This window comes from Danio aesculapii, chromosome 17 (assembly GCF_903798145.1).
Source record: "Danio aesculapii chromosome 17, fDanAes4.1, whole genome shotgun sequence".
Classification (NCBI taxonomy): domain Eukaryota; kingdom Metazoa; phylum Chordata; class Actinopteri; order Cypriniformes; family Danionidae; genus Danio; species Danio aesculapii.
Genome location: NC_079451.1, coordinates 1848398 through 1874060, shown reverse-complemented (window position 1 = coordinate 1874060; position 25663 = coordinate 1848398). Strand labels below are relative to the sequence as shown.

At 41.2% G+C, this 25663-nt stretch overlaps 1 protein-coding gene across 2 annotated transcripts in view; it reads left to right on the top strand.

The window, feature by feature from the left end:
• Nucleotides 1–25663, top strand: part of myt1lb (myelin transcription factor 1-like, b) — a 150014-nt gene that overhangs the window by 78434 nt on the left and 45917 nt on the right. The window contains exons 4-6 of one of the 2 annotated variants that reach the window (XM_056477169.1): nucleotides 6029–6414; nucleotides 11384–12000; nucleotides 15317–15761. In XM_056477169.1, the coding sequence (XP_056333144.1) occupies nucleotides 6029–6414; nucleotides 11384–12000; nucleotides 15317–15761 (1448 nt within the window). Of the gene's footprint in view, nucleotides 1–6028; nucleotides 6415–11383; nucleotides 12001–15313; nucleotides 15762–25663 lie in introns of both variants that reach the window. The other variant, XM_056477168.1, reaches the window with a different exon arrangement.

Sequence of the window (25663 nt, the reverse complement as noted above, 5' to 3'; positions counted from 1 at the left end):
CTTATATATATAATATATATATAATATAATATATAATCTTCTTATATCTAATATTTTCTCGAATGAACGAACAAATGAATGAATGAATGAATGAATGAATGAATGAAAAAAATGATCGATTATATTATATTGAATAAATTTAATCATGACCTGTAGAAAGAAAGCAAGAGTCCGGATTTCCTCAATTTTATATTTAAATATCTTCTTATATCTAATATTTTCTCGAATGAACGAACAAATGAATGAATGAATGAATGAATGAATGAATGAATGAATGAATGAATGAATGAATGAAAGAACAAAAAAAAACGAACAAACAAAAAAAATCGATAGATTATATGAAATTGATTGCATTTATACATGAACTGTGGGAGGAAGCAATTGACAGTATTTCCTAAATATTGACAAAAATTTTCCCATAACTATAGAAGGAAGCAAGTCAGGATTTCCTCAATTGTACATTTAAAGCACTTTATAAGACCTTCTCACTTGTCCAGAGAGAGACGTTTGAACTTCATCTTGAAAACACGTCCTTCTGTATTTCAGCACTGTGTATGGCAGACATATTTACTGCTAAATAAACCTCAACAGGGTGATAATCACAGCCAAGCCATGCTAAGGGATTGTGCTGCAATAATAAGCAGCTGACTGTACATTATGCCTTACATAATCGACAGCAGAATGATGGCAGTCAAGTATTCCTGACACCAGTGTTATAAGAAATATGACATTTCATCCAGTATTGATTGCCTTTGTTCATGAATACATGCGGCAGCGTTCATTATAGCTCTGTCAGTTTAGCTCTCCGTCGCTTCAGTGCGTCTCTGAGATCCTCATGTGCAGAAATCGTGCTGGATTGACGGACACGAATGCGATGAGACAGTTGGTCACTGCTCCAGGCCTGCAGGAACACCACCTGATTTATTTGGAGGGCCATCAGACAGGATGAGTGGCATTTTAATGTGCTTTTGCAATGTTTGGTCGCAAGCACTATTGATCACGGCGTGGAGGAGTCATCTCTGGAGAGCTGGGGAGCCATGCGCGGTGTCAGGCCTGGAATGAGCTGCCGGTCAGGATCTCCCAGATGAAATAGTGCTCCGATGGAGGGGTCAGCCCAATGAACTTACATTCTGGGAGATGGAAGCTGCCAGTCAGCTGGGCGGCAGAGATAGACACTGCTTCATTTAGAGCTGAGAAGCACTGCATGTCAAGAGACTCTGAAAAATATGTGGCAGGGTTGCCAGGTTTTTGGGGAAAAAAATCTAATCTATCCCATAGGTCAATCAAAGGCCCAAAGCCTGATCAAAAATGTCCCAAATCTAGCCCAATGCCCCATTAAATCTAGCCAGAAACTAGCCCCAATCTCAAGCAAAACTAGCTCAATGACCAATCTAAAAGTAGCCTAAGCTATCTCACTGGCCAATCAAAAATAGCCCAATGGCCAATAAAAACTAGCCCAATCCTGATCTAAACTAGCCCAATAGCATATCAAAACTAGCACAATGGCCAATCCTGATTAAAACTAACCCACTAGCATATCAAAACTAGCCCAATAGCCAATCAAAACTAGGCCAATGTCCAATCTCAAATCTAGCCCAATGACTATTCAAAACTAGCCAAATCTTAAACAAAACTAGCCCAAAACTAATCCCAATGACCAATCAAAACTAGCCCAAACTATCCAAATGTCCAATCAAAAATATCACTATGACTAATCAAAACTAGCCCAAACTATCCCAATGACCATTTAAAACTAGCCCAATCCCAATCAAAACAAGTCTTGATTTGCATATCAGAACTAGCCCAATGTTCAATCTAAAATATCACAACTAATCAAGTCTAGTCTAAACTATCATAATGGCCAATCAAAACTAGCCCAATGACTGAAAAAACAATGGCCAATTAAAACTAGCCCGTTCCTGATCAAAACTAGCTCAATAGCATATCAAAACTAGTCCAATGACCAATTAAGACTAGCCCAAAGTAGAACAAAAGTACCCCGATGGCATATCAAAACTAGTCCAATGGCCAATCAAGACTAGCCCAATCTCTTTCCAGGGTTTCTTCATGTGTATGTGGACAGGTTTGTCAGTTTCCGCGAGAGCGCCCTCTGGCTTTTGGAGGAGATTTCTTAGAAATAGATTGTCACGGATGTCAGGAAGGATGAGAGAGCGAGGACTCAAGTGCAACAGAAGATGGTTTATTAATAGTAAAAATAAAACAAAAGGTCAACAAAAAAACACCTCAAAGGGGAAAAACCAACACAATCTCACCGCAACTCATATTTTTTTTATTTAGTGGCTAATTCGTATGAATTCGTACAATCTAATTCGTACGATTTAGTACGATTTGCTCATCCCCCAATGACGGTTGGGTTTAGGGGTGGGGTTAGGTGCCACGCCTCCTTTTTAAAATCGTACAATTTCGTACGAATTCATACGAATTAGCCACTAAACTACCAAAACGTAAAATACTTACGTTTTCTCGTGAGATCAGGCTGGGAAAAACAAATAGAACACAAACAGGCAAACAGACTTGGCTGGGCAGGGCTGGCAGGGATCAGGGCTGGACAAGGTATGGCACGACAAGGCAAGACTGGATAAGACACACGATCAACGACGCCTGAAGCCATGTGTATGACAACTGACAACCTGGCACAGGACAGCAGACATGAGGAGACTAAAAAGGAGAAATAATTCACAAACAAACAGCTGAACTGAATAAACTAATAATGGGTTAACAAGGAGATGGGACTAGACCAGGCGTGACCAACCCTGTTCCTGGAGATCGACCTTCCTGCAGATTTCAGTTGCAACCCATATCAAACACACCTGCCTGTAATTATCAAGTGCTGTTCAGCTCCTAATTAATTGGTTCGGGTGTGATTGATCAGGGTTGGAGCTGAACTTTGCAGGAAGGACTATCTCCAGGAACTAGACAATAGACAGGAGCACATGACACAAAGAAACAACACAAGTCATGTGCTGAGAATCAAACGGCGCGCTGCAGACAGAATAAACACAAACACCAGGACAAGAGTGCGCATCTCATCAAGCGGGAGCGCACACAGCCTGAGACGGCGCTCATACAAAAGATGAAGACAGACAAGAACAGGATAGCAGTGCTCGTCCTGAGAAAACTCGAGCCGAGCACAACATACAAGACAAGACAGGACTAGTGTCTAAACTCTGCCACCAAAGCAAGAATTGACCGGACAGAAGTGGCAGAATCCTGACATAGGTATGTAGGACAATTGCCGATATGCTCGATTTCATTTGTGATTTCAATTCGATTAATCGGCCAGCCCTGATTCAGCACATATGCATTCATACGCAGGACACATTTATTGTAGAGAAGGGGCAAAAAGGAAATCCATCTTGTAACAGGCTTTTCAAACATATTTGCATGTCACATTTAATAGAGGAAAGCAAATTTGCAGGCTGAATGTGACCGTGTGCTGGGTTGAAGAATGGATTGTTACTCACTCTCACTGGCCGAAATGAAAAGGATTCATGTCTGCTTGTCTCAATGCTGGATCAATACACTGATTATTGGATGATAAAATCACCTGCTTCTGCTGCTGGCAGGATCTAGAAAATATATATATATATATATTGGCTGAAGGCATGAAATGCAATTAATCAACTCTTAATCTCACAGCTGCAAGGTGTGTGTGTGTGTGTGTGCACACGCAACATACAGTAGACAGAATGTGATTCTGTGTCGTGTTATACTTTCGCCAGAGGTGTTTTTTTATTCTCTGATTAGAAGTAGGATAAAATCCAGATGCTGTACAAGTGACATTTAGATGAATATGATTTCTCTGAAAAAAAACAAAACAAATAGCAGCTGTTCAGAAAGGAGCTGATCATATAAATAAATATGTGTGCACAAGCTCTCCAATTTACCTGCTTCTTATTAACATACAGTGCCATTAAAATTTCACTAGTACAATAGGTTGATTCTAAGTGAAGTTTATTTATAAACTAATTTCGAGAGGATCACGTGCTTATGATTGCTAACAGCTGGATCCACATTATCCAATTCTCAATGCACCAATCAGACAACTCCTAAGCTACTACAAATACCCTGGGTTACGTACCACTGCTATCTTCGTTTTGAAGAATCCCCCCTTCCACCCCTACTCCTCCTTTTTCCTAGATGGGTGACACAGTGGCTCAGTGCTTATCACTGTTGCCACACAGCAAGAATGTTTTTGGTTCCAGGCTTTAACAAACCAGCAGACATTTCTGTGTGGAGTTTACACGTTCTCCCCGTGCTCACGTGGGTTTCCCCCGGGTTCCTCGGTTTCCTCCCACCGTCCAAAAACATGTCAGAGCATCTGACAGCATGTACCTCACTCAGGACATGCGTTAGGGCTTCCCCTACAGTAATATACCTAAAACACGGATTGCTGTAAAACTCGTCATGGTAAGGAAGCGTTTTCGCTTATCAACAGCAGGGAAAGAGTTAAATGACATAATTTATCGATTTGACGCAGATCATAATTCGGTCACGTCCAGCGGCCGTCATCTTTGAATTAACCTCCATCATTGGAAGCTGCTTGGTTTTCTGTTTGTTCCAATGCTTTGTTTGTTAGATGTTTGCTCCAACTTTCTGTTGCAGTCTGAAGTGCGCCGAACGCACAAAACGCCGAATTCGCACCACAGGATGTCTAATCAATAGACTGTAAAAGATATGGACGTAGTATCCGTGACGTCACCCATATGTTTCTGAAGAACGCAAAAGAAGCTACAAGTAGGCGTGGCCAACCATCGCCATTTTGTCCATGCGTCATCGCACCAATCAGGAGATACCGACAAGTGCAAAAAGGCGGAGCGGGAGTGGAACTACAGACGCCTGCTAGCATTTTGCTTAGACAGAGTTTTCTTTGGGAGAAATGCTTAATATTTTATTACCTGCGACTCGTTTGTGTTCTGACCACATGTGCTTGGTTGTACACTATATCAATAAAGTGTTTAGACTTTTAAAAACACTGTTTTATTACATTGAGCGACTAAGCATTGTTCTTATGATGTTTTTCTACAGGAGGAAAACGCTAATAACTTCAAAAAACTTAAAATATATAGTCTGTGTTAGGAAATGCAAGGCTATAAGTATATAATTTCAATCACCTGGGAAATGGAGGCCAGGTGAATGGTTTGTGAGCACATTAAGTGCACACAGCATGCCATATCATCTGATTATTGTGCGAAACAATTCCAAAAAAGAAACTGACTGTGTAAAGCCACATAAAACAAAACAAATATACCATGTATATGGCGAGTTCAGCAGCTAATCAGCCGGAATCAGCTGAGGAGACGAGGCGGCCCATAATGCAATGCTAGATAATTCATGAATGTGGGTCAAGCAACGCAACTGACTTGGGTAGGTCATATGATAATGACAAATGCCTGATGTAGTATGTCCCAAATCCATTCAATCTACTCGCATTCATACTCAGTGCTTAATTAGTAAATTGTGAGGTCCCGGAACAGATCGGGGGAACGGGTCCGATATGATACCAGAAGAGAGAGAGGTGTTGTGGATGAAAGCGAAAACCGGGATAGAGGGGGATTTTGGTGTGGACGAAAGTGAAGAGCGGGGGTGGGGGTTGGATGGTGTCATGGAATAAAGTGAAGAACCATGAGGGGGGATCGGTAAAATGAGATTTCAGAGGTGTCGGATCAGGATCCGGCTTGTTCCGGCACAAATTAAACCCTGTTCTTACTGTATAGAAAGTATGATCATGTAGTAAATTGAAATTCAAATGTAGTACATACTCGAACAGTAGGCGATTTCGGACATAGCCGTGGTGTCTTGCTTGACTAATGCCTATTGATTGTTCCACTTGTGTAATCCATAAATGATTTGGCACGCAGCCTGCTATATTTGTCCCAGTTCAGAGCTCCGTTAGCCTGTGTGGCATGAATGATGCACCCTAGTCTGGAGTGCGCTGGACTGTACTAAACGCTCCAAATCTCCATCCAGCTAGTTAATTGTCTTTTCCTTATCTCTCCCTGTCCAGTGTGTATGGCTGTCCTGTGGCCAAGAAGAGGAAACCCCTGGAGACTCACGCCCTGGAGCCCGCGGCCAAAAGGAAGGTCTTCCTCACAGTGGTGGACCAGAAATGCTACACGACGCACAAAATAGAGGAGATGCACGAAGATGAGGACGAGGAAGAGGAGTATACAGACAATGAAGAGCAGTATGAACAGGAGGAGGTGGAAGTGATTAATGGAGAAGAGGAAGAGGTGGAGCAGGAGGAAGAGGAAGTGCTGGAGGAGGAAGAGGAAGTGGTGGAGGACGAGGAAGAGGAAGGAACAGTGGAAAGAGATGGGGAGTATGAGGAAGAAGAGGACGAGGTAGAGGAGGAGGACGAAGAGGAGGAGGAGGAGCAGATTCATGAAATAGGTGAGGGCACAAATATCATCTATTTTTATTTCTCCTGGAAAACTACCATAATTATACAGTGGGCATTGTTACAGTTAGAGTAAAGGGCATCCCACTTGATATAAAACAGAATAAAATCACTCACTTTTCTTCAGCATATTCCCTGATTCTCTGCTTTATCAAGAGTCGCCACAGCGGAATGAACTTTCAGTTACTCAGCAAATGCCCTTGCAGCTGCGACCCAACACTAAGAGTACAGCCCCCAGTGCTGAGAAACACACACAGTCTCCTATTCACACACTATGGCCAATTTAGTCAATCAAAAACACCTATATTAAATGGTTGCTAGGTGGCTACTAGGGTATTCTAGTTTACAGCTTAAGCCAACGTAGGCTCATTCTGAAAACGTAGCCCTATACACATTTCGTATGCTGTGTTCAGCGTAAATAGTATTCGTGTGTAAATAGAACGCGTGAACATTTGAGTGTACTCAAAACACTGAGTGTACTCGCTTCATTCGCTTGTCAAAATCCGCTTCATTCGCGCGTCAAATTCACTTCTGTCTGCCCGGTGACTCTAGCTTCGTTGCTAAATGGCTAACATGGATTTTATTGAGAGAGTCACTGTGTTTATAAGGTAGACCCAGCTCTGTGAGCTTATAAACTCCTCCAGAAACTTAACCTGGATGATGGAAGCTTTCAGCTGTGCTTTTTACTGAGGCGAGCCTAGTTTGATGAACTGTTGTTGGCGTAGGCAGGAGGATTTCCCCCCGGGACAACAACAACTGGCGCTACGTCATAATCACGCCCCCACATGAGCAAGCTCCTGATTGGTTAACGCGCAAAACGCTCAATTTGCGCCGCACCATTCGCACGTATCGCCCCGCACGATTTGTATTCGTATCTTTGCATTGACTTAACATGTAAATCACTGAACGCAGCAGTATGGCTGCATTTTGTTTTTTAAACGAATGCTAGGGGGCGGTGTGATGCCATTCCTTTTCACACTTACCAACTGACCGGTTACCTCTGTATGGACGGCTTTCCCGCTGTTACCAGTTTGTCCAGTGGCTCGTTGCATACGTCAGAGGATTTGTGGCACAGAGCGGAGTTGACCATGATGACAAGGTTTGAGTCTGGTAAATAACGGTTCCAGAAAGCAGGCAAGACAAAAACAAAAGCCAAAAAATAAAATAAACAAGTAAATAACAGAGATATTAAAATCTGAAAACGTGGTTAAAATCAGGCAGCCAAGAGGGCTTTTCTTTTTCTGGAAAACACTGTCGGTTGGGTTTAGGGAAGGGGTGTGTTGGGTGATCGGTTGGTCAGTCAAGCCCACAGACTGTAAAAGATATGGATGTAGTATCCGTGGCGTCACACATAGGTTTCTAAAGAGCGTAAATGAAGCTACAAGTAGGCGTGGCCAACCGTCGTCTTTTTGTTGACAAGTCATCGCACCCACCAGGGGTGACCAAATAAGGGCAAAGAGGCGGAGAGTCAGTGGAGCTACAAACACCTGCTTAGATGAGCTTTTCTTTGGGAGCAATGCTTAATACTTCATTACCTGCGATTCGTTTGTGTTCTGACCACATGTGGCTGGTTGTACACTATATCAATAAAGCGAGTCAATGAATTTCAGTTACTTCCGTATTGGCTTCACGAGGGAGAGTGGAAGGTTGCCGCTAGGTCAAGCCTCATTCACACTATGAGCGACTCGCAGCGGCAAAGAGACAACGGAGAGTAAGCGACCTCTGGCTACCTCCGTATACGCGAGCGACAGCGACCGTTCGCAACCAGGCGGGCATGTCGAGCGATTTGACAAAGTTTCACTTCAACTTTTTGAAAATGAAGAGCGACTTTCTTGAGTGACAGCCAATAGGAGCACTGGTAGAGCTCACGTGATCTTCTTTCAGCTTGCTCAGAGGCCAGTTTTATTCTCCATGCTGCAGACCTACACAGACTTGCATTTGTAGTAGATCACCACCCAGAGCGATCGACAGCTACGAAGTCGCTGCTAGTGTGAATGAGGCATCCCTCAGTCAGTCGACAGCGACCTCAGGTGGATTTACGCACGAACAGCAGGCGCAAATGGCACTCGCAAGAGAAATTTGAGATCTCACAAAGCGTACACAGCGGCCTCTGGTGGATACGTGAAAACAAAAACTGCAAACAAACATAGCTCCTGGGACATATTTGGCGCTCTCCAGAAATGTATACAGGGGTACGTAATCAAAATGACCCTGGGTTGGTGTAAGCACTTGCTAAGTTAGTTTGAATGAATGCAATGGGGCTGCTAGGTAGCTGCTAGGGTATTGTAGGAGGTTGTTAGAGTAGGGTAGAGTGGGTGGTTGCTAGGCTGTTCTGAGTGATTGCATGGTAGTTGCTAAGGCATTGCTAGGCAGTTGCTAAAGTGCTCTAAGCGGGTGCTATGAGGGGTTTTAACACAGTTGCAATGAATGAATGGATGAATACAGTAGATCGTGTTCAACAGGTTTTTGCTGTAGTTTTTTCAGAGAGCCTTAGAAATGCACAAATCAAGTGCAATACAGGGGTTTTATAGTGTTGAATGACTGGGATCAAGTTTTATTTTTGGGTTTAGAAACAGAAGCAGAGCTGAATGTGAAGTGAGTGTTTCAGCCTCCAGAGGGGTGGAGGAGGTAATTTGGCAGTTTGGCATCTTTGGAAGAAGGTCACCGTAATTCGAGGTGCAGTTGGATGATTTTGTGGTGACCTTCAGTCTGGTCTCAGTATCAGGCTAAAAACAGCCTATCGAAGTGCACAGTTCCTCCAAACACACACACACACACAAACACACACACACTGCTGAAGGTGAGCGTCCGGCACTGGCACCACCCTCAAAGCTTCACAATCTCAGGGTCTTATAACACCTTGTGCAGCTTTATAGAACTTTAAAGTCTGTGTGCAAATCTTAATTTGCGATGTTTATTTTGCTAGCACCCATTGTTATTTACGTAAGGTGAACAATTATCTCTGAATGGTCAACTTTTCTGGCTTTTCTGGTCAACTTTTTCTAACTTTTACTGTGTTGTGCTGCAGAGCGCTCAAGTTCGAGTCCGGTGAAACATGCTTCCATAAAAGAGATAAAAGCAATGTAAAATCAAGGAATATCTACATGGCTGCAGGGCATTATTCCGCTTTCGTCTGCTTCTGAAAACACTATCGGTTGGGTTTAGCAAATGGTTTAGCTCAGTGGTTCACTAGCTGATCTGTACGACAAACTCCACCTTCTCCTGAACGTGTAAAAGAAGAACATTTATCTGAAATGCAATACAAAATGCACCCAAAGTAACATGTCTCAGATTTGCAAAAATGCAGACAAATAGCGCCCTCTAGTGCATGTTTCATCTAAAACATGTAAAGGAATGTACTTGGAGCAATGTATTTTTTATTTTTAAATGTAGACTGAGGTGTGAGCCACCGTGCTCAGTGAATTTATTGAACAATATAAATTATTCTCTTTTGAGTTAATGTTTTTACATTACTGTGAGGGATAAGTTTGGAGTTGGGCTGGACTGGCTATAGACATTAACAAAATACAATTAATAGGTAATTTAATGAATAATATAAATAATTGCCATTAACGCCTGGTCTCAGCTGTATCCTTTCTACAGTCGAGTGTATGGATAGCTGGAATGCCCTATAGTGGGTTATGTGGGTTCTTCAGCTGATAATCTCAACACTAATAATTGGATAGACAGGTTTAGTGGTATTTTTTTGGTTAGGAGTTGGATGAGTTTTGGCACAGTTTAATTGGTTTAATAGGTGAAGAGTTGGTTAAAATTAAGGACAGGTTTAGTTGAATGGAAAGGTTAAAGTTTGGGGGGCAGTTTAGTGGTAAGGGTAGATTTATAGTTGGATAAGTTTGGGGACAGGTTTAGTGCTACTGGTGAGCTAAGAGTCAGACATGTTTAGAGACGGGTTTAGTGGTACTGATGAGTTAGGAGTTGGATAAGGTTAGAAATAGGGTTAGCAGTATTGTTGGGTTAAGACTTGGACACATTTTGGTACAGGGAGAGTGGTTTATTTGGTAAAGGGTCAGTTAAGATTTGGTACAGGTATAGTTGGATGGAAAGGTTAATGTTTGGTTAAGGTTAGTGGGCAGGTTAAGGTTGGTTAAGGTTGTCGGCGCCAGTGGTGTAGTGGTTAGTGTGTTGACACATGCACTCTGATACTCTGAGTTCAATTCTGCCTCGTGGTCCTATGCCGATCCATCCCCTTTCTCTGCTCCCCATGCTTTCCTGTCAGTACTCTCTACTGTCCTGTCTAAGGTGAAAACCCTGAAAAAATAATGTATATATATATAAGGTTGGTTATGGTTAAGGACAGGTTTAATGTTATAATTAGGTTTAAGGGTTGGATAGGTTTTGGGTCAAGTTTGAGGTTGTGGCGCCTTTTAACCAATCCTTAAAGCAAAACCACAACCTGCACCCCAACCTCACTCATCCAACCTTGAAACCTTCTCATAACATTAAACCTGCTTTTCCAGCATTATTCAGTAAATCTTCCTTGTGTTAAGCAAAAAATTAAAAACTCGAACAGGTTTGGATTAAGTGGAGTTAAGGAAATGATGATAGAATCACTGGATGGGTGTTTCATGACTGGTGGTTCATGAATAAGTGAGCTCTCAGTGCTGGGTTGTGGCTAGAAGAACATCTGCCACATAAAACATAAGCCAGAGTAATTGGTGGTTCATTCCGCCGTGATCACCCCTGATAAATCTGGGACAAAGCAGAAGGAAAGTGAATGAGTGGATTAAATATAAACACATTTGTCTACACGATGAGTGCATTGCATCGAATTATTAAGTAAAAAGATTTTTTTTACTGTGGTAATTACAATATATCACAATCTGAGAAAAGCATTCATATGGATATTTTTATAGTCCTGCATTTTACAAGCTAATCAACCGTATAGCCTGCTCTGTTTGATTCGATTGGTCACATTTTATTAAAAATATTTCTCCTTCACAGAAAGTGACCATATGAACTGCAGCCCCAGTAGACAAAGCCCGTCCATGGAGAAGGACAACAACAACAATGATGAATATGACAACTATGACGAACTGGTGGCCAAATCTCTGCTTAACCTGGGCAAGATTGCAGAAGATGCTGCTTACCTGGCCATGACCGAGTCTGAGATGAACAGCAACTCTTCGAACAGCGCAGAGGAGGACGAGGAGGAGGATGAGGAGGACGACGAAGATGAAGAGGACGAAGAGGATGAGGAGGGCTCAAAGAAAGGGGAGCTGAGTCTGGACGTGAACAGTGATGTGGTGCGGGAGACTGTGGACTCTCTAAAGCTCCTGGCGCAGGGTCACGGAGTCTCGCTCTCAGAAAACCTCCACGAGAATCACTATCAGGAGGACGGGAGTGAGAATACAGACTGTGGCAACACTAACGGAAATGGGTCCACGGGTAATGGACTTAGTGGACACTGTGGTAAACCCTCTGCTAATGGTCAGACGGTGGAGAAGAGTGACGAGGAGGTCTGTCTCAGCAGTTTGGAGTGTCTTCGCAACCAGTGCTTTGACTTGGCACGCAAGCTAAGCGAGACCAAGCCAATCGAGCATCTCAACAATAACCAGCAGGTATGGATGTTGTTCGACATTTTCCTGACAGAAATAGCAAGTTAACACAGGACGTTCACATCATGTTAATGTAGATCAGAATGGATGACATAGCAGACATCCCAACTTGGGAAAAGTCATTTCCAGGGGAGACAGAGATGATTTGCGGGAGGTTGGAAAAGTTGGGGCGCAACATATTTGAAGGGGGGGGGGTGTGTCAAGATATTTGAGGGGGGGAGAGCGACATATCTGAAAAGTGGGGGGTGGGGGTTTTGCGACGTATCTACAGCGCGATTTCCAGGAGGTTCTCATTCGTTTGCTGGCATTCGGGAGTCTCCCGCAAATGCATAGAGACTGCCAGCAAACAAATGTGAGCCTCCTGGAAATCGCGCTGTAGATACGTTGCAAAACCCCCACCCCCCACTTTTCAACTTCCGGGAGAGTTGGAATGTCTGACATAGGGGAGTTTGCCTCTGTCTATAATTTTTTCTACTTCTAAAGCTACGGTCACACCGGGCTTTATGTGTGCGAAATTCTGTCGTGCGGCGCTGCGAAAAGGGGCGGGATTAAATTTGATTATTAGACATAAAAAAAAGCGAACGATTGCTCCATGTTTTAAATTGCTGCCCAGAGAGGTGCTATTTTGATCCTCGATTAGTCTCACGCTGTCAAGTGATGCGATTACGCAGGTCAGAGTTCACCAAGCTTGAACTTTGCACCGCAGCGAACTGCGAACTTTAACGCATGACCCTGCGTTTCCGGTCTGACGCATTTGTGTGTGTATGAATGAAAGTCTATGGGAGGAAAAGCCCAGTGTGACCGCAGCTTTACAATTGAGAGTTTATATTATGTGATTTGAGTTATTTGGGGTAATTGGAGGTACTGTAACTGTGAGATTTAAACTCTAAATCCCAAAAAGTCAACATTTCGCTGTGTAAATGTTAAGAATTCAGAGAAAAAACTCTGAATTTTAAGATCTGAGCAACACAGAAACTCAACTATTGGAAATATGTGCTTCAGCTAGGGCTGTGACGGTAACGGATTTTCTGTTACCGCGGTGATGAAGCAAGAAATCATGCGGTATGTCGGTTAACCGCGCATATATATATAATATATATATAAATATATAAATAAAAAATCTAAATGAATATATATTGATTTGCGTTAGTATGCCTGCTTTATTTAAATAAGCTTAAAATAGATGTTGGTTATTAAAAAGGATTCAGTGTTTTCGTTTTGTAATCTAAATTTGTAATTTAAGAGGAAAATACTCAGGGCAGGCTTTTTATTCCTTTTATTTAGTTTATTCTGTTTTTATATACAATACTGATAGATTCACAAGCAAAAATAAATAATAAACTAAAATGGGTGGTGATGACGGTAATAACCACATCACCGTGGTTGACATCTCATTATGGCGGTACGGCGGTGATGCGGTTATCGTCACACCCCTAGCTTCAGCCTGCATGTTTGTGAAACCACGAAAACGTACTTAAGCATACATTCGACAAATAAAGGAGTACATTCATGCAGTTCTTTGCACAACAGCAAATACACACCACAAAACACTTAACAGTGTCTATATTTAATATGTTTGCATCACCTATATCTCTCCATATGGTCAACCTTCAAATGGTGTTAAAACCTTCAAATACTTGTGCTGCAGAGCGCTCTGGTTCAAGTCCAATGTAGCACGTTTCCACAAAAGAGATGTAAAATCAAGGTACACTATGTGGTGGTAGTGTACTTTTCTCCTACGTCTGCTTTTGAAAACACTATTGGTTAGGTTTAGGGAAGGTTTTAGCTCAGTGGTTCACTAGCTGATCTGTACGACAAGCTCCGCCTTACCCTGGATGTGTACAAGACGGGTGTTCATCTGTAATATATTTTAGTAATGTATTTCAGAATCACAAAAATGTAGACATGTAGCGCCCTCTAGTGGATTTGTCATCTGAAATGTAAAATGACACGTTCCCGGAGCAACGCCATTTATGTTTCGCAAAAATATAGTCTGAAGCACATATTTTGTCATTTTTAAAAGTAACTTTGATGAAAACTTTGACGTCAAACTGACTACTAAACAAGTTTCAGACGCCATTTTTATTTTTTAGCTTACAGTTGACAGAATCATTCATTCATTTTCTTTTCGGCTTAGTCCCTTTATTAATCTGGGGTCGCCACAGTGGAATGAACCGCCAACTTATCCATCATATGTTGTACACAGCGGATGCCCTTCCAGCTGCAACCATAACTGGGAAACATCCACACACAATCATTCACACACATACACTATGGATAACTTAGCTTACCCAATTCACCCAAGCCACATGTTTTTGGACAAGTGGGGGAAACCGGAGCACCCGGAGGAAGCCCACGCAAACATGGGGAGAACATGCAAACTCCACACAGAAATGCCAACTGACCCTGCCGGGGCTCAAACCAGCGACCTTCTTGCTGTGAGACGATTGTTCTATCCACTGCGCCACCGTGCTGCCAACCTTGACAGAATCAAATGCACAGAATTGTGTATGAAAAATCACTAAGAGGAAAGTTGATATGTGCACTGTTTAGAACTGGCACAATAGCAAGAGAATGAATACTCCGAGGGTCTGTTCACACAATAACAAAATATAACCTTTTTTAAAAGTTATCTGTACAGTAACACTGTTAATTCTGTTCTCGTTCACATGGATCCAAAAGTGTATTCTTTATGCCAGGCCAGCAGGTGGCGACAAAAACATCTGCACACATGCGCTCATGTAGCTGCCGTCATTGTTTTGGTTGTCAAGTACTTGCTCATGTCTATAGACTGAACCCCATTTTAGTAAATAGACAGATTGACAGTAAGTAGATCATTCAATCTTGTGTATTTGATGACTAGTCTATTTTTGGACTGCTGTTAGACATCCAATTTCACTGACAGGACAAATGTAGCCTTTAGTTTTAGCCAAGATATCTACAGTCAACATTTGAAGTGACTGAAAAGAAGGTTGTCCTATGACAAAATTGGGTGCTGTCCAATAGTTTTGTCAGTACAACAAAGATCCAGTGCGCAGAATAAAATAATATAAATAATTCCACTGAAATCCACAGATTTTTACCAAAATTCTGCGTAGAAATAGCAAAAAACGTCCACAGATTCTGTCTGGCCCTAGTTATAAACTAATAAAACATTTTAAAAATCAATATGAATGCTAATATGATAGTTTCATGAATCTCTTTGGTTTTTACCTACAAATAGTCACACTTTAGCAATGGTGTTACCAATTAATAAGGAAACAAAGTCTTGTGGTCAGTTAACGGTTTGCCAGTTAATCACATGCATCCCTTCCAGCAGGCTCTTCATATTTATCAAGAGACCCAGCAGCAGCAGCAGCATCATCAGCATCAGAGTCCTGACGAGTGTCGTGTCCTGGAGAGGAATTACTCCGACATGGTGAACCTGATGAAGCTGGAAGAGCAGCTCAGCCCGCGATCCAAGACTTTCTCCAGCTGCGCCGCAGACCACAAGGGCTTCCAGGACTGCGATGAAGACACCACTTCCGTCACCTCGGACCGCTCTGAGGATGTTTTCGACATGACCAAAGGCAACCTGTCACTACTGGAGAAGGCCATAGCACTGGAAACAGAGCGGACCAAAGCTTTGAGGGAAAAGATGGCGTCTGAAGCAGTCAGGAGAGACAGACTGCATTTGCATGAAGATGCTTTGAGGCACAGATATGCAGAGGAGCGGAAGGTGCGTCTGCACCACGACGGCCTAAAGAAGCCCTACTACCTTAAAGGTAATCTCATATTACATGATGCTTGGTGAGCTCTACACCTGATTGACCTTTAGGGTTAAGTCTCTAAAGTCTGATTTATACTTCTGTGTCAAGAACACGTTTATGGTCCGCCGCAGCCTTCGCACTGTTGCAGAACCCTTGCCGTGGCTGATGCGGACCGCTTAAAAAATATAACGACGTGCAGCGCAAACTCTGTAAGAAACACAGCGCGATTTCCAGGAGGTTCTCATTCGTTTGCTGGCATCCGGGAGTCTCCCGCAAATGCATAGAGACTGCCAGCAACGAATGAGAGCCTCCCGGAAATTGCGCTGTAGATACGTTGCAAAACCCCCACCCCCCACTTTTCAACTTCCGGGAGAGTTGGAATGTCTGACATAGGGGAGTTTGCCTCTGTCTATAATTTTTTCTGCTTCTAAAGCTGCGGCCACACCGGGCTTTGTGTGTGCGAAATTCTGTCGTACGGCGCTGCGAAAAGGGGCGGGATTAAATAAGATTATTAGACATTAAAAAAAGCGAGCGATTGCTCCATGTTTTAAATTTCTGCCCAGAGAGGTGCTATTTTGATCTTCGATTGGTCTCACGCTGTCAAGTGATGCAATTTCGCAGGTCAGAGTTCACCAAGCTTGAACTTTGCACCGCAGCGAACTGCGAAATTTAACGCATGACCCTGCGTTACCGGTCTGACGCATTCGTGTGTGTATGAATGGAGGTCTATGGGAGGAAAAGCCCAGTGTAACCGCATCTTTACAGTTGAGAGTTTATATTAGTGTACTTTTCTCTTATGTCTGCTTTTGAAAACACTATTGGTTGGGTTTAGGGAAGGGTTTAGCTCAGTGGTTCGCTAGCTGATCTGTACGACAAGCTCCGCCTTACCCTGGATGTGGACTGTACCAAAAAGCTGAGGAGTGGGGGGTGGCGGGGAATGGAATTCCGGGAGTTTTCCGGGAAACAGAACAATACAGGAGATGGGTTTGAAATACGGGAGGCTCCTGGGAAAACGGCAGTGTTGGCAGGTATGGTGTGGGGGGTGCTGAGAGCTGCGAGCCCGATTGAGCGAGTCCCATAAAGGAGCTCCATATGGAAACTGTTGTTTTGTGTTTATGATTATAATTAAAGTCCCTTTACCCTTATGCACTGTGTACTTCTGCACTTACACCAGGGGTCTCAAACTCAACTTACCTGAGGGCCGCTGAAGGCCGAGTCTGGGTGAGGCTGGGCAGCATCAGGTTTTCCTCAAGAAATTAATTACTGTATATTATTAATTATTAATTTCTAATTTGTTTATTTTTTCATCTTACTTCATGTTAAAAAATCTAAATAAAGAGATTTGAGAAGATTGGAATTTTTTAACACAAAATAAAATGAACAAAATATACAAAATTAATAAGAAAATAATTCATAAATAGTAATAATAATAATAATAATAATTAGATTTACTGATATCTGCTTTGCTGTTGTTAAAAAAAAGCAGCACTGTGTTGTTGTCATTTGTTTTGACTACTTTTACATCATATAGAAATATATGTAATGTTTACTGTTTGAGGTAGTAAAAATACAATGCAAGTAGCGCGATGCAAGTGACCCACAAATAACGGTGCGACCTTATAACAGGTCCATTATAGGGACTCTTATTGTCGATGGACAGGTGTGGATATGTCACTGCAGACGATTACATTAGGCTGCATTGGGTTCATTACTTTTCTTTTATTCCTTTTCTTTTATTATTGTATGCATCACTCTGATTTATTTTGTCTGAGAGAGAGAGAGAGAGTGAGTGAGAGAGAGAGAGAGCCCACAGTTTGCTCCTCCGTCATGTGCTTTGACTGACTTGACTCGCTTTGCTACTGTATCATGCAATTCACATCCAGGGTCGCAGTTCCAGCTTCTCGAGATCTCGCTCGATCAGCCTCATTATCAGATTTACTTGCGGTATTAAAGAAATGAAAATAAGCTTGACTGCCTCTTTGCTATTTTAAAAATACAGATATTATTTAGGCAGGCCACTATGCCATTATTTTTCACTGCTCACTGCGCACGAAACAATAACCACCAACCAATGAGAGTGATTGTAAACGTAAGAAAGATGATTGGTTGAAAACACTGAGGATCAATATATAAACGTGAATTGTGCTTCAACTTGCACATAGTGACGACCGTCATGCGTGTGCGCACACACAATCAGCTCACAAACACACACACACATACATGCAGGTATTCACAGCGCACAAGTTAATGCCGAATCAATAAAAATAAATACCGGAAAGCAAAACACGAATATCTGACATTTCCCGGAACAAGATCCTGCTCAAATTAAGCACTGATTTTACAATTCTCTATGGATAATGTCCTGCTGGGCAGCAATTTTAAAACTTTTTTTGAAGTGTTGTGAATGAAGTGCGCAGGGACGAATGTCCGCATGTACCCAATAGAAACGAGGCAGCCAGCTGGCACAGGAGAAAACACTCCATGGCCACGCTGCTGTAACTTTCACTGAGAAATGTTTCTCTGTCTGCGTCAAGTCCAGCCGATGTCCCGCCCCTGAGAGCCATATACCCCACAGTGATTGGTGGGTTCATTCAGCTCCGCACACAGCACTGTAAAGTGCCATCCATGTTAAACTCGCGGGCCGCACTAACATTAAACTTTCAAATTAAGGCGGGGGCCACAAACCATCGTCCAGTGGGTCGCGAGTTTGAGACCCCTGACTTACACACTCAACAGCATAGTATATGAATGTAGTGTTGTCCCTAATGGAACATTAACAATTTTTTACTAAGTGGAACTTCAAACCGTTCCCAGATGACGTTTGACGGTTGCCAAATCAGTGAAATAAATGACCAAACTACCAAATAATACCTGCCATGAGTATAACCGCATTCACCATCGGGAGGCGCTATAATCACTCTCGTAGGAGAATTTCACATTCACTATCCTAAATAAATAATCCAACATCAGTGCCCAAAAGCTCCGCCCCTTCCACTACGTTAGCAAAGCAGCGGCGTTTCAGTGCGTGAAGTGTCCATCATTCCTCACTTATCTTTAATGCTTGAATAAATGCATCATCCGGGTATTTATATATTTATATTATCAACTCCAAAGACATACTTCAAATACATTTTGGCTTGATTGGGATTTTAAATATGCACAGATATGCCTGGGGTACTTAGCACATGGCTATTGCTGTCAACCATCTTGTATAAAACTTGTTTGGAGAAAACTACTATAATAATGAACCATAACTGAGGTTAATGAACCTATCGATGGGTCATATGATGCCAACTTTGACAAACAGCTGTGTTCTCAACATGTGTTTGTGAAGTTATCGCATATTATATCATTAATTATAGTTTCAAGAGTTCCCACTTAGATATGCTTGGCGTATAAAGCAGGTTTGGCATGCTGTCCCGGGAGAGAACCCTGAGCTCGGAGATATTTGAGCCCAGGGCTCCCGCTCAGTCGATAAGCATATCAGGAGATCCGAGATCAGGTAGGTCTCGAGAGCTCCCCCTTTAGAAAAGGGGGGAAAAAGGAGGAGATGGGGTGGAAGGGGGGATTCTTCCAAATGAAGATAGAACAGTAGGAAGAAAATGATCCATTTATAGTAAACTACGATCACTCTGATTGGATAATTACTGGGCTCCCGCCTGGTCCATAGAGCATGTGAGGGGAGTACGAGATCAGGTGGTTCTCGAGAGCTCCCCGTGGTAAATGAGGAAAGGAGGAGAAGGGGTGGATGGGGGGTTTCTTCGGAAAAACGAAGATAAGGAAGTAGTTCTAGCTAGGCTACTTATAGTGAGTTGGATCAATCTGATTGGCTAACTAATGCATGTAGATGAGTGGCCAGCTGCAGTCAATTATATCACGTGCTCCTCTCGAAATTAGTTTGTGAAACTTCACTAAGATTTTCAGTTTCAGACCAAACAGTCTGTCCCTCATTATGTGTTTCTCTTTCCGTGTGAACTGCTTTCTCAAATATAAAATGATATCAGTCTACTCCTGTAAAATCCCAAGAGCCGGGAGGTCAGTTTAAGTGGACGGTTCAGCGTTTTTCATTTTTTTTGCATTCCTTTGCTCCATTCTGACCCCGGGACAGGCTTTCTCAAACATTTCCAACTCTGCAGTGCAAACAGCAGTGGCCTAATGTCACTCAGACAGGCCGGCGCAGCCACATCACAGGCTAAGCTTGTCAGGCATAAGTAATGGCGATCTGCACGGCCCGGAGGACAGCAAATCTCATCCCAGGGACACAGCCAGAGCTCATGCTGCCTATTTATAAACCCAGAGAGCAGCTCTGTTTAGAAATACAGCTCTGGCGGGCGAGAAACACACTGCGAAATTAGACAACGCCGCTTATTTCGAGGTGCTTCCACCAATTTCTGGTTTATTTGCATTCCTACAGAGCAACTATAGACAATACAGTAGGATTATTCTTGATTGCACATTGCACTTTGGTTTTTTAGAGTATTTGCACATCTTAATCTATGATATAGATGTTTAAAATATATCTTTCCAGCGTGAAAAATAATGTTTGTAAAACAGACCTTTTAAAAACTTTCATTCGATCTTTGTATTTTAAGACTAAACACACTTTGAAATACATATCGGAGATGTACTTGTGCTATCAGGGTGCTATCGTTCATAAACAAACAACATACATGCCAACCCACATAAAAAATACTATAGTATTACTAAATACTAAAGTGTTCTGGAGCCATGCTACTAAGTATTGAGTACTTGAGTTGAGCTGCGTGTCCACCGAAGCGTTTTTATTTCAGTCGGTTGCTATGAAACAGAGTATTCCCGCTGTACCGTTACAAGTTGAAAATCGTTAACAGATTACTTGTTGGCAGCTGTGTGGTATTGTCCCGCCCCTCCTCCACTGTAATTGGACGGCTAGCTGAAAAGTGACACTGATGGGCGCTATATTTTGCAAACTTGCAACAGCTGAAAACAGTGCCCATCGCTGATGATAAAATGCCTTGCTACGCTGCAGGCGCTCAAACAAACACTCCGCTACCATTGACAACAACTGAAACAGTTCAGCTCAGCTCAAGATAAAATGCTTCGGTGGACAGGCAGCCTTAAGCTAGCGAAGTTCTGTCATATGGTGCATGCGAAAAGGGCCAGGATAAAACTATCATTAGACATTAATAAAATCGAACGATTGCTCCATATTTTACATTTCTGTACAGAGGTCAGGTTTTGATCCTCTATTGGATCTAACGCAATCATGCGATGCGATTTCACAGGTCAGAGTTCACCAAGCTTAAACTTTCAAACGCAGCGACGTGTGAAACTTGTTGCACAGCTTGCGTTTCCAGTCTGCCGCAGTCGCATTCATTTGAGTGAAATGTCTATGGGGTGAAAAGTGCATTGACTGCGGCTTTAATCTTTTGTGTCAATTGTATAGTTGCTATGGCAACACAACATTTTGTACCCCCCATGTAAAAGTATAACATAACTCTAATTTATTACACCTGATTTCAATTTTACAGCCACACCCAGGCCTGATTACTCCAACACCTGCTCGCAATCAAGAAATCACTTAATAGATCCTGAATGAAACAGTGAAGTAGACCAAAAGATCCTCAAAAGCTAGACATCACGTCGAGATCCAAGAAAATTAGCGCACAAGCAGCCTTAATCTTTTGTGTTAACTCTATAGTTAATATGGTAACACAACATTTCGTAACCCCCCTCCCCCACGCTCTGGTAAAACATAGCTGCCACACCTGTTCATGATTAAGAAATCACTTAAATAGGACAAAGTGAAGTAGACCAAATGATCCTCAAAAGCTAAACATCACGCCAAGATCCAAGAAAATCGGTGGACAAGCAGCCTTAATCTTTTTTGTTAACTCTATAGTTGTTACGGTAACAAAACATTTTGCCCCCCCCCCCCCCCCCCCCCCCCCCCCCCCCCCCCCCCCCCCTTCAATGTGAAAACATAACATAACTCTCATTTATCACACCTGAGTAAATTTTCCGGCCACATCCAAACTTGATTATTCCCACACCTGTTCGTAATCAAGAAATCACTTAATAGAACCTGAATGAAAAAGTGAAGTAGACCAAAAGATCCTCAAAAGCTAGACATCACATTGAGATCCAATAAAATCGGTGGACAAGCAGCCTTAATCTTTTGTGTTAACTCTATAGTTAATATGGTAACACAACATTTCGTAACCCCCCTCCCCCACCCTCTGGTAAAACATAGCTGCCACACCTGTTCACGATCAAGAAATCACTTAAATAGGACAAAGTGAAGTAGACCAAAAGATCCTCAAAATCTAAACCACGTTGAGATCCATGAAAATCGGTGGACAAGCAGCCTTAATCTTTTGTGTTAACTCTATAGTTGCTACGGTAACAAAACATTTTGTACCCCCCCATGTCAAAACTTAACATAAAATAACATAACTCTCATTTATAACACCTGAGTTAAATTTTCCAGCCACACCCAAACTTGATTATTGCCACACCTGGTCGTAATCAAGAAATCACTTAATAGAACCTGAATGAAACAGTGAAGTAGACCAAAAGATCCTCAAAAGCTAGACATCACGTTGAGATCCATGAAAATCGGTGGACAAGCAGCCTTAATCTTCTTGCCACACCTGTTCACGATCAAGAAATCACTTAAATAGGACAAAGTGAAGTAGACCAAAAGACCTTCAAAAGGTAGACATCATGCCGAGAGCCAAGAAAATCGGTGGACAAGCAGCCTTAATCTTCTTAATCTTTTGTGTTAACTCTATAGTTAATATGGTAACACAACATTTCGTAACCCACCCCCCCACCGTCTGGTAAAGCATAACTGCCACACCTGTTCGCAATCAATAAATCACTTAAATAGGACAAAGTGAAGTAGACCAAAAGATCCTCAAAATCTGAACATCCCGCCGAGAGCCAATGAAATTCCCAAACAAATGAGACAGAAAATAATTGTGATCTGCCACTTTTTCACAGCACTGTACTTACGTTTTTGAATCCAGTCTTCTGAATATTACAGAAAAAGTCATGCAGATGGAAATGACACAATAAATGATGCTTTTATGTGAACATACTGTGGCATACTTTGATGAGCTCTTCTCCAGATGAAGAAGGCTGACAGCGCTCATGAAAGGCCGTGTGTCCAGCATGCGCAGCACTGGCCGTCTTTCTAATGGCCGAATAATGAGCGACGCTCGGCCATTACGCCGCGATAACATCTCGCCGCGGCAGACGCTGCCTAACCGGGAGGCTTTATGATTTATAAAAGTGTGGAGGCCTGACAGTTATGGAAGAAGCTCTTCCTTAAGAAGGCACGAGGCGGAGATGGAAATTGAACAGCATCAGTATGAGCGATAACAAACGACAGCACCACTGACTGCACATTAATTATCCACAGACACTATGGTAATGGGGGCCATTTGCTATGCAAAGCGTGGCTTGTCCGGAGCCACAATCAATATCCAGCACTTTCTAATATGTATTCCTCTTAGCTCGCCTGTGTGCTCTTCTCTCCTTTTCCTCTCGTTGGTTTTCACTCTCTCTGAAATGGCCAAGAAATAGTCGGAGGATTCAGGCTTTATTAGACGGTTTGGAAATGATTGGACGTTGCAGAATCTAGAGAATTCTAACACAAAGCTGAATCTCACATCTGTCAATAACATATCTCTGTCAGAGTTCACCTCAAAGTCAACATTATTAATATATTATCTTTGTGAAGTGCACACAAAGTGGATACTTACTGTATACCATTTACTGAGACGTATTTAATGTACGTTTGCTAATTTTTTGGGAGGATTTGCTTATCTTGAATAAATAATCAAGTTTTGAGCTCAACATCGATGCGCAGAAAAACGTAAATCAAAAATCTGTTTAAGCATTATATTTGAATCATATATCGAGATGTTTATGAATTAGAACAAAGATGAAAAAATACCGTCGTAATTAATAGTAAATACTAGGGGTATTCCTGAATCCGGATTTACCTAATCAAATCTAAATTTAAGAATTGGATCTAAATTTACGAATTGGATCTAAATTTACGATTATTCTTAAATTAATAAATAATCACACTTTGAGCTCAACATCGATGCACAGAAAAAACTAACAATCAAAAATATATTTAAAAGATTATATTTGAATCTTCTCCAGATGTTTTTAATTTAGAACAAAGATTCAAAAATACCGTAGTAATTAATAGTAAACACTAGGGATGTCCTTGAATCGGAAATTATGTACTTGAATCCAAATTTATGAATTAAATCTAAATTTACGAATTGAATCTTTATTTACGAATCTTCTTAAACTAATTATTAAATAATCAAGTTTTGAGCTCAACATCGATGCGCAGAAAAACGTAAATCAAAAATCAATTTAAGCATTATATTTGAATCATATATCGAGATGTTTATGAATTAGAAAAAAGGTGAAAAAATACCGTAGTAATTAATAGTAAATATTAGGAGTGTCCCTGAATCAGGATTTACCTAATCGAATCTAAATTTACGAATTGGATCTAAATTTACGATTATTCTTAAATTAATAAATAATCACACTTTGAGCTCAACATCGATGCACAGAAAAAACTAACAATCAAAAATATATTTAAAGGATTATATTTGAATCATCTGCAGATCTTTATGAATTAGAACAAAGATTTAAAAATACCGTAGTAATTAACAGTAAATACTAGGGGTGTTTTTGAATTGTAATTTATGTACTTGAATCTAAATTTACAAATCAAATCAAAATTTTACGAATCTTCTTAAATAATAAATAATCACATTTTAAGCTCAACATCGATGAGCAGAAAAATGTAAATCAAAAATCAATTTAAAGCGTTATATTTTAATCGTCTCCAGATCTTTATGAATTAGAACCCAGATGAAAAATACTATAGTAATTATAGTAAATACAAAGGGTGTCTCTGAATCAAGATTTACGTAGTCGAATCTAAATTTTGCGAATCAAATCTGAATTTACGAATCTAAATGAATATATAAATAATCACATTTTGAGCACAACGTCTATGTGCAGAAAACCATAAATAAAAAAATCTAAAGCATTATATTTGAATCATATATCCAGATATTTATGAATTACAACAACGATAGCAATTATAGTACTGTAAATACTACTGTAGGTGTGTCCCTGAATCGGAAAATATATATAGAGAGGAATCTAAATTTATAAATCAAATCTATATGTGCGAATCTTCTTTAATGAATAAATAATTGAGTTTTGAGCGCAACATCAATGTGCAGAAAAAGGTAAATCAAAAATATATTTAAAGGATTATATTTGAATCATCTCCAGATCTTTATGAATTAGAACAAGATGAAAAAATACTGTAGTAATTAATAGTAAATACTAGGGGTGTCCTTGAGTTGTAATTTATGTGCTTAAATCCAAATTTTCGAATCAAATCTAAATTAACGAATCTAATCTAAATTTACGAATCGACTTAAATAAATAAATAATCATGTTTCGAGTGCAACATCAACGTGCAGAAAAACGTAAATCAAAAATATATTTAGAGTATTATTTTTAAATCACCTCCTGATGTTTATGAATTAGAACCCAGATTAAAACATACAATAGTAATCAATAGTAAATTCTCGACACAGACTCATTCTGAAAACCCCTATATACATTTCTGGAGATCGTGAATTATGTAGCCAGAGGAACGTTTATTTCGTCTTTAAAACGAACGCTACAGGAGAGTATGATGCCGCTACCAGCTGACCGCTTGCGTCTGCACTGTAAACAATGCTGGGTTCCACACAATTCCTTCATGTTTTCCCAACACAAATCGATCAAGGCAACTTAATCATTTGGTTAATTGGTGCTTTTTAAAACACTATCGGTTGGGTTTAGAGAAGCGGTGGGTGGAGGGTTCGGTCGGTCGGTCA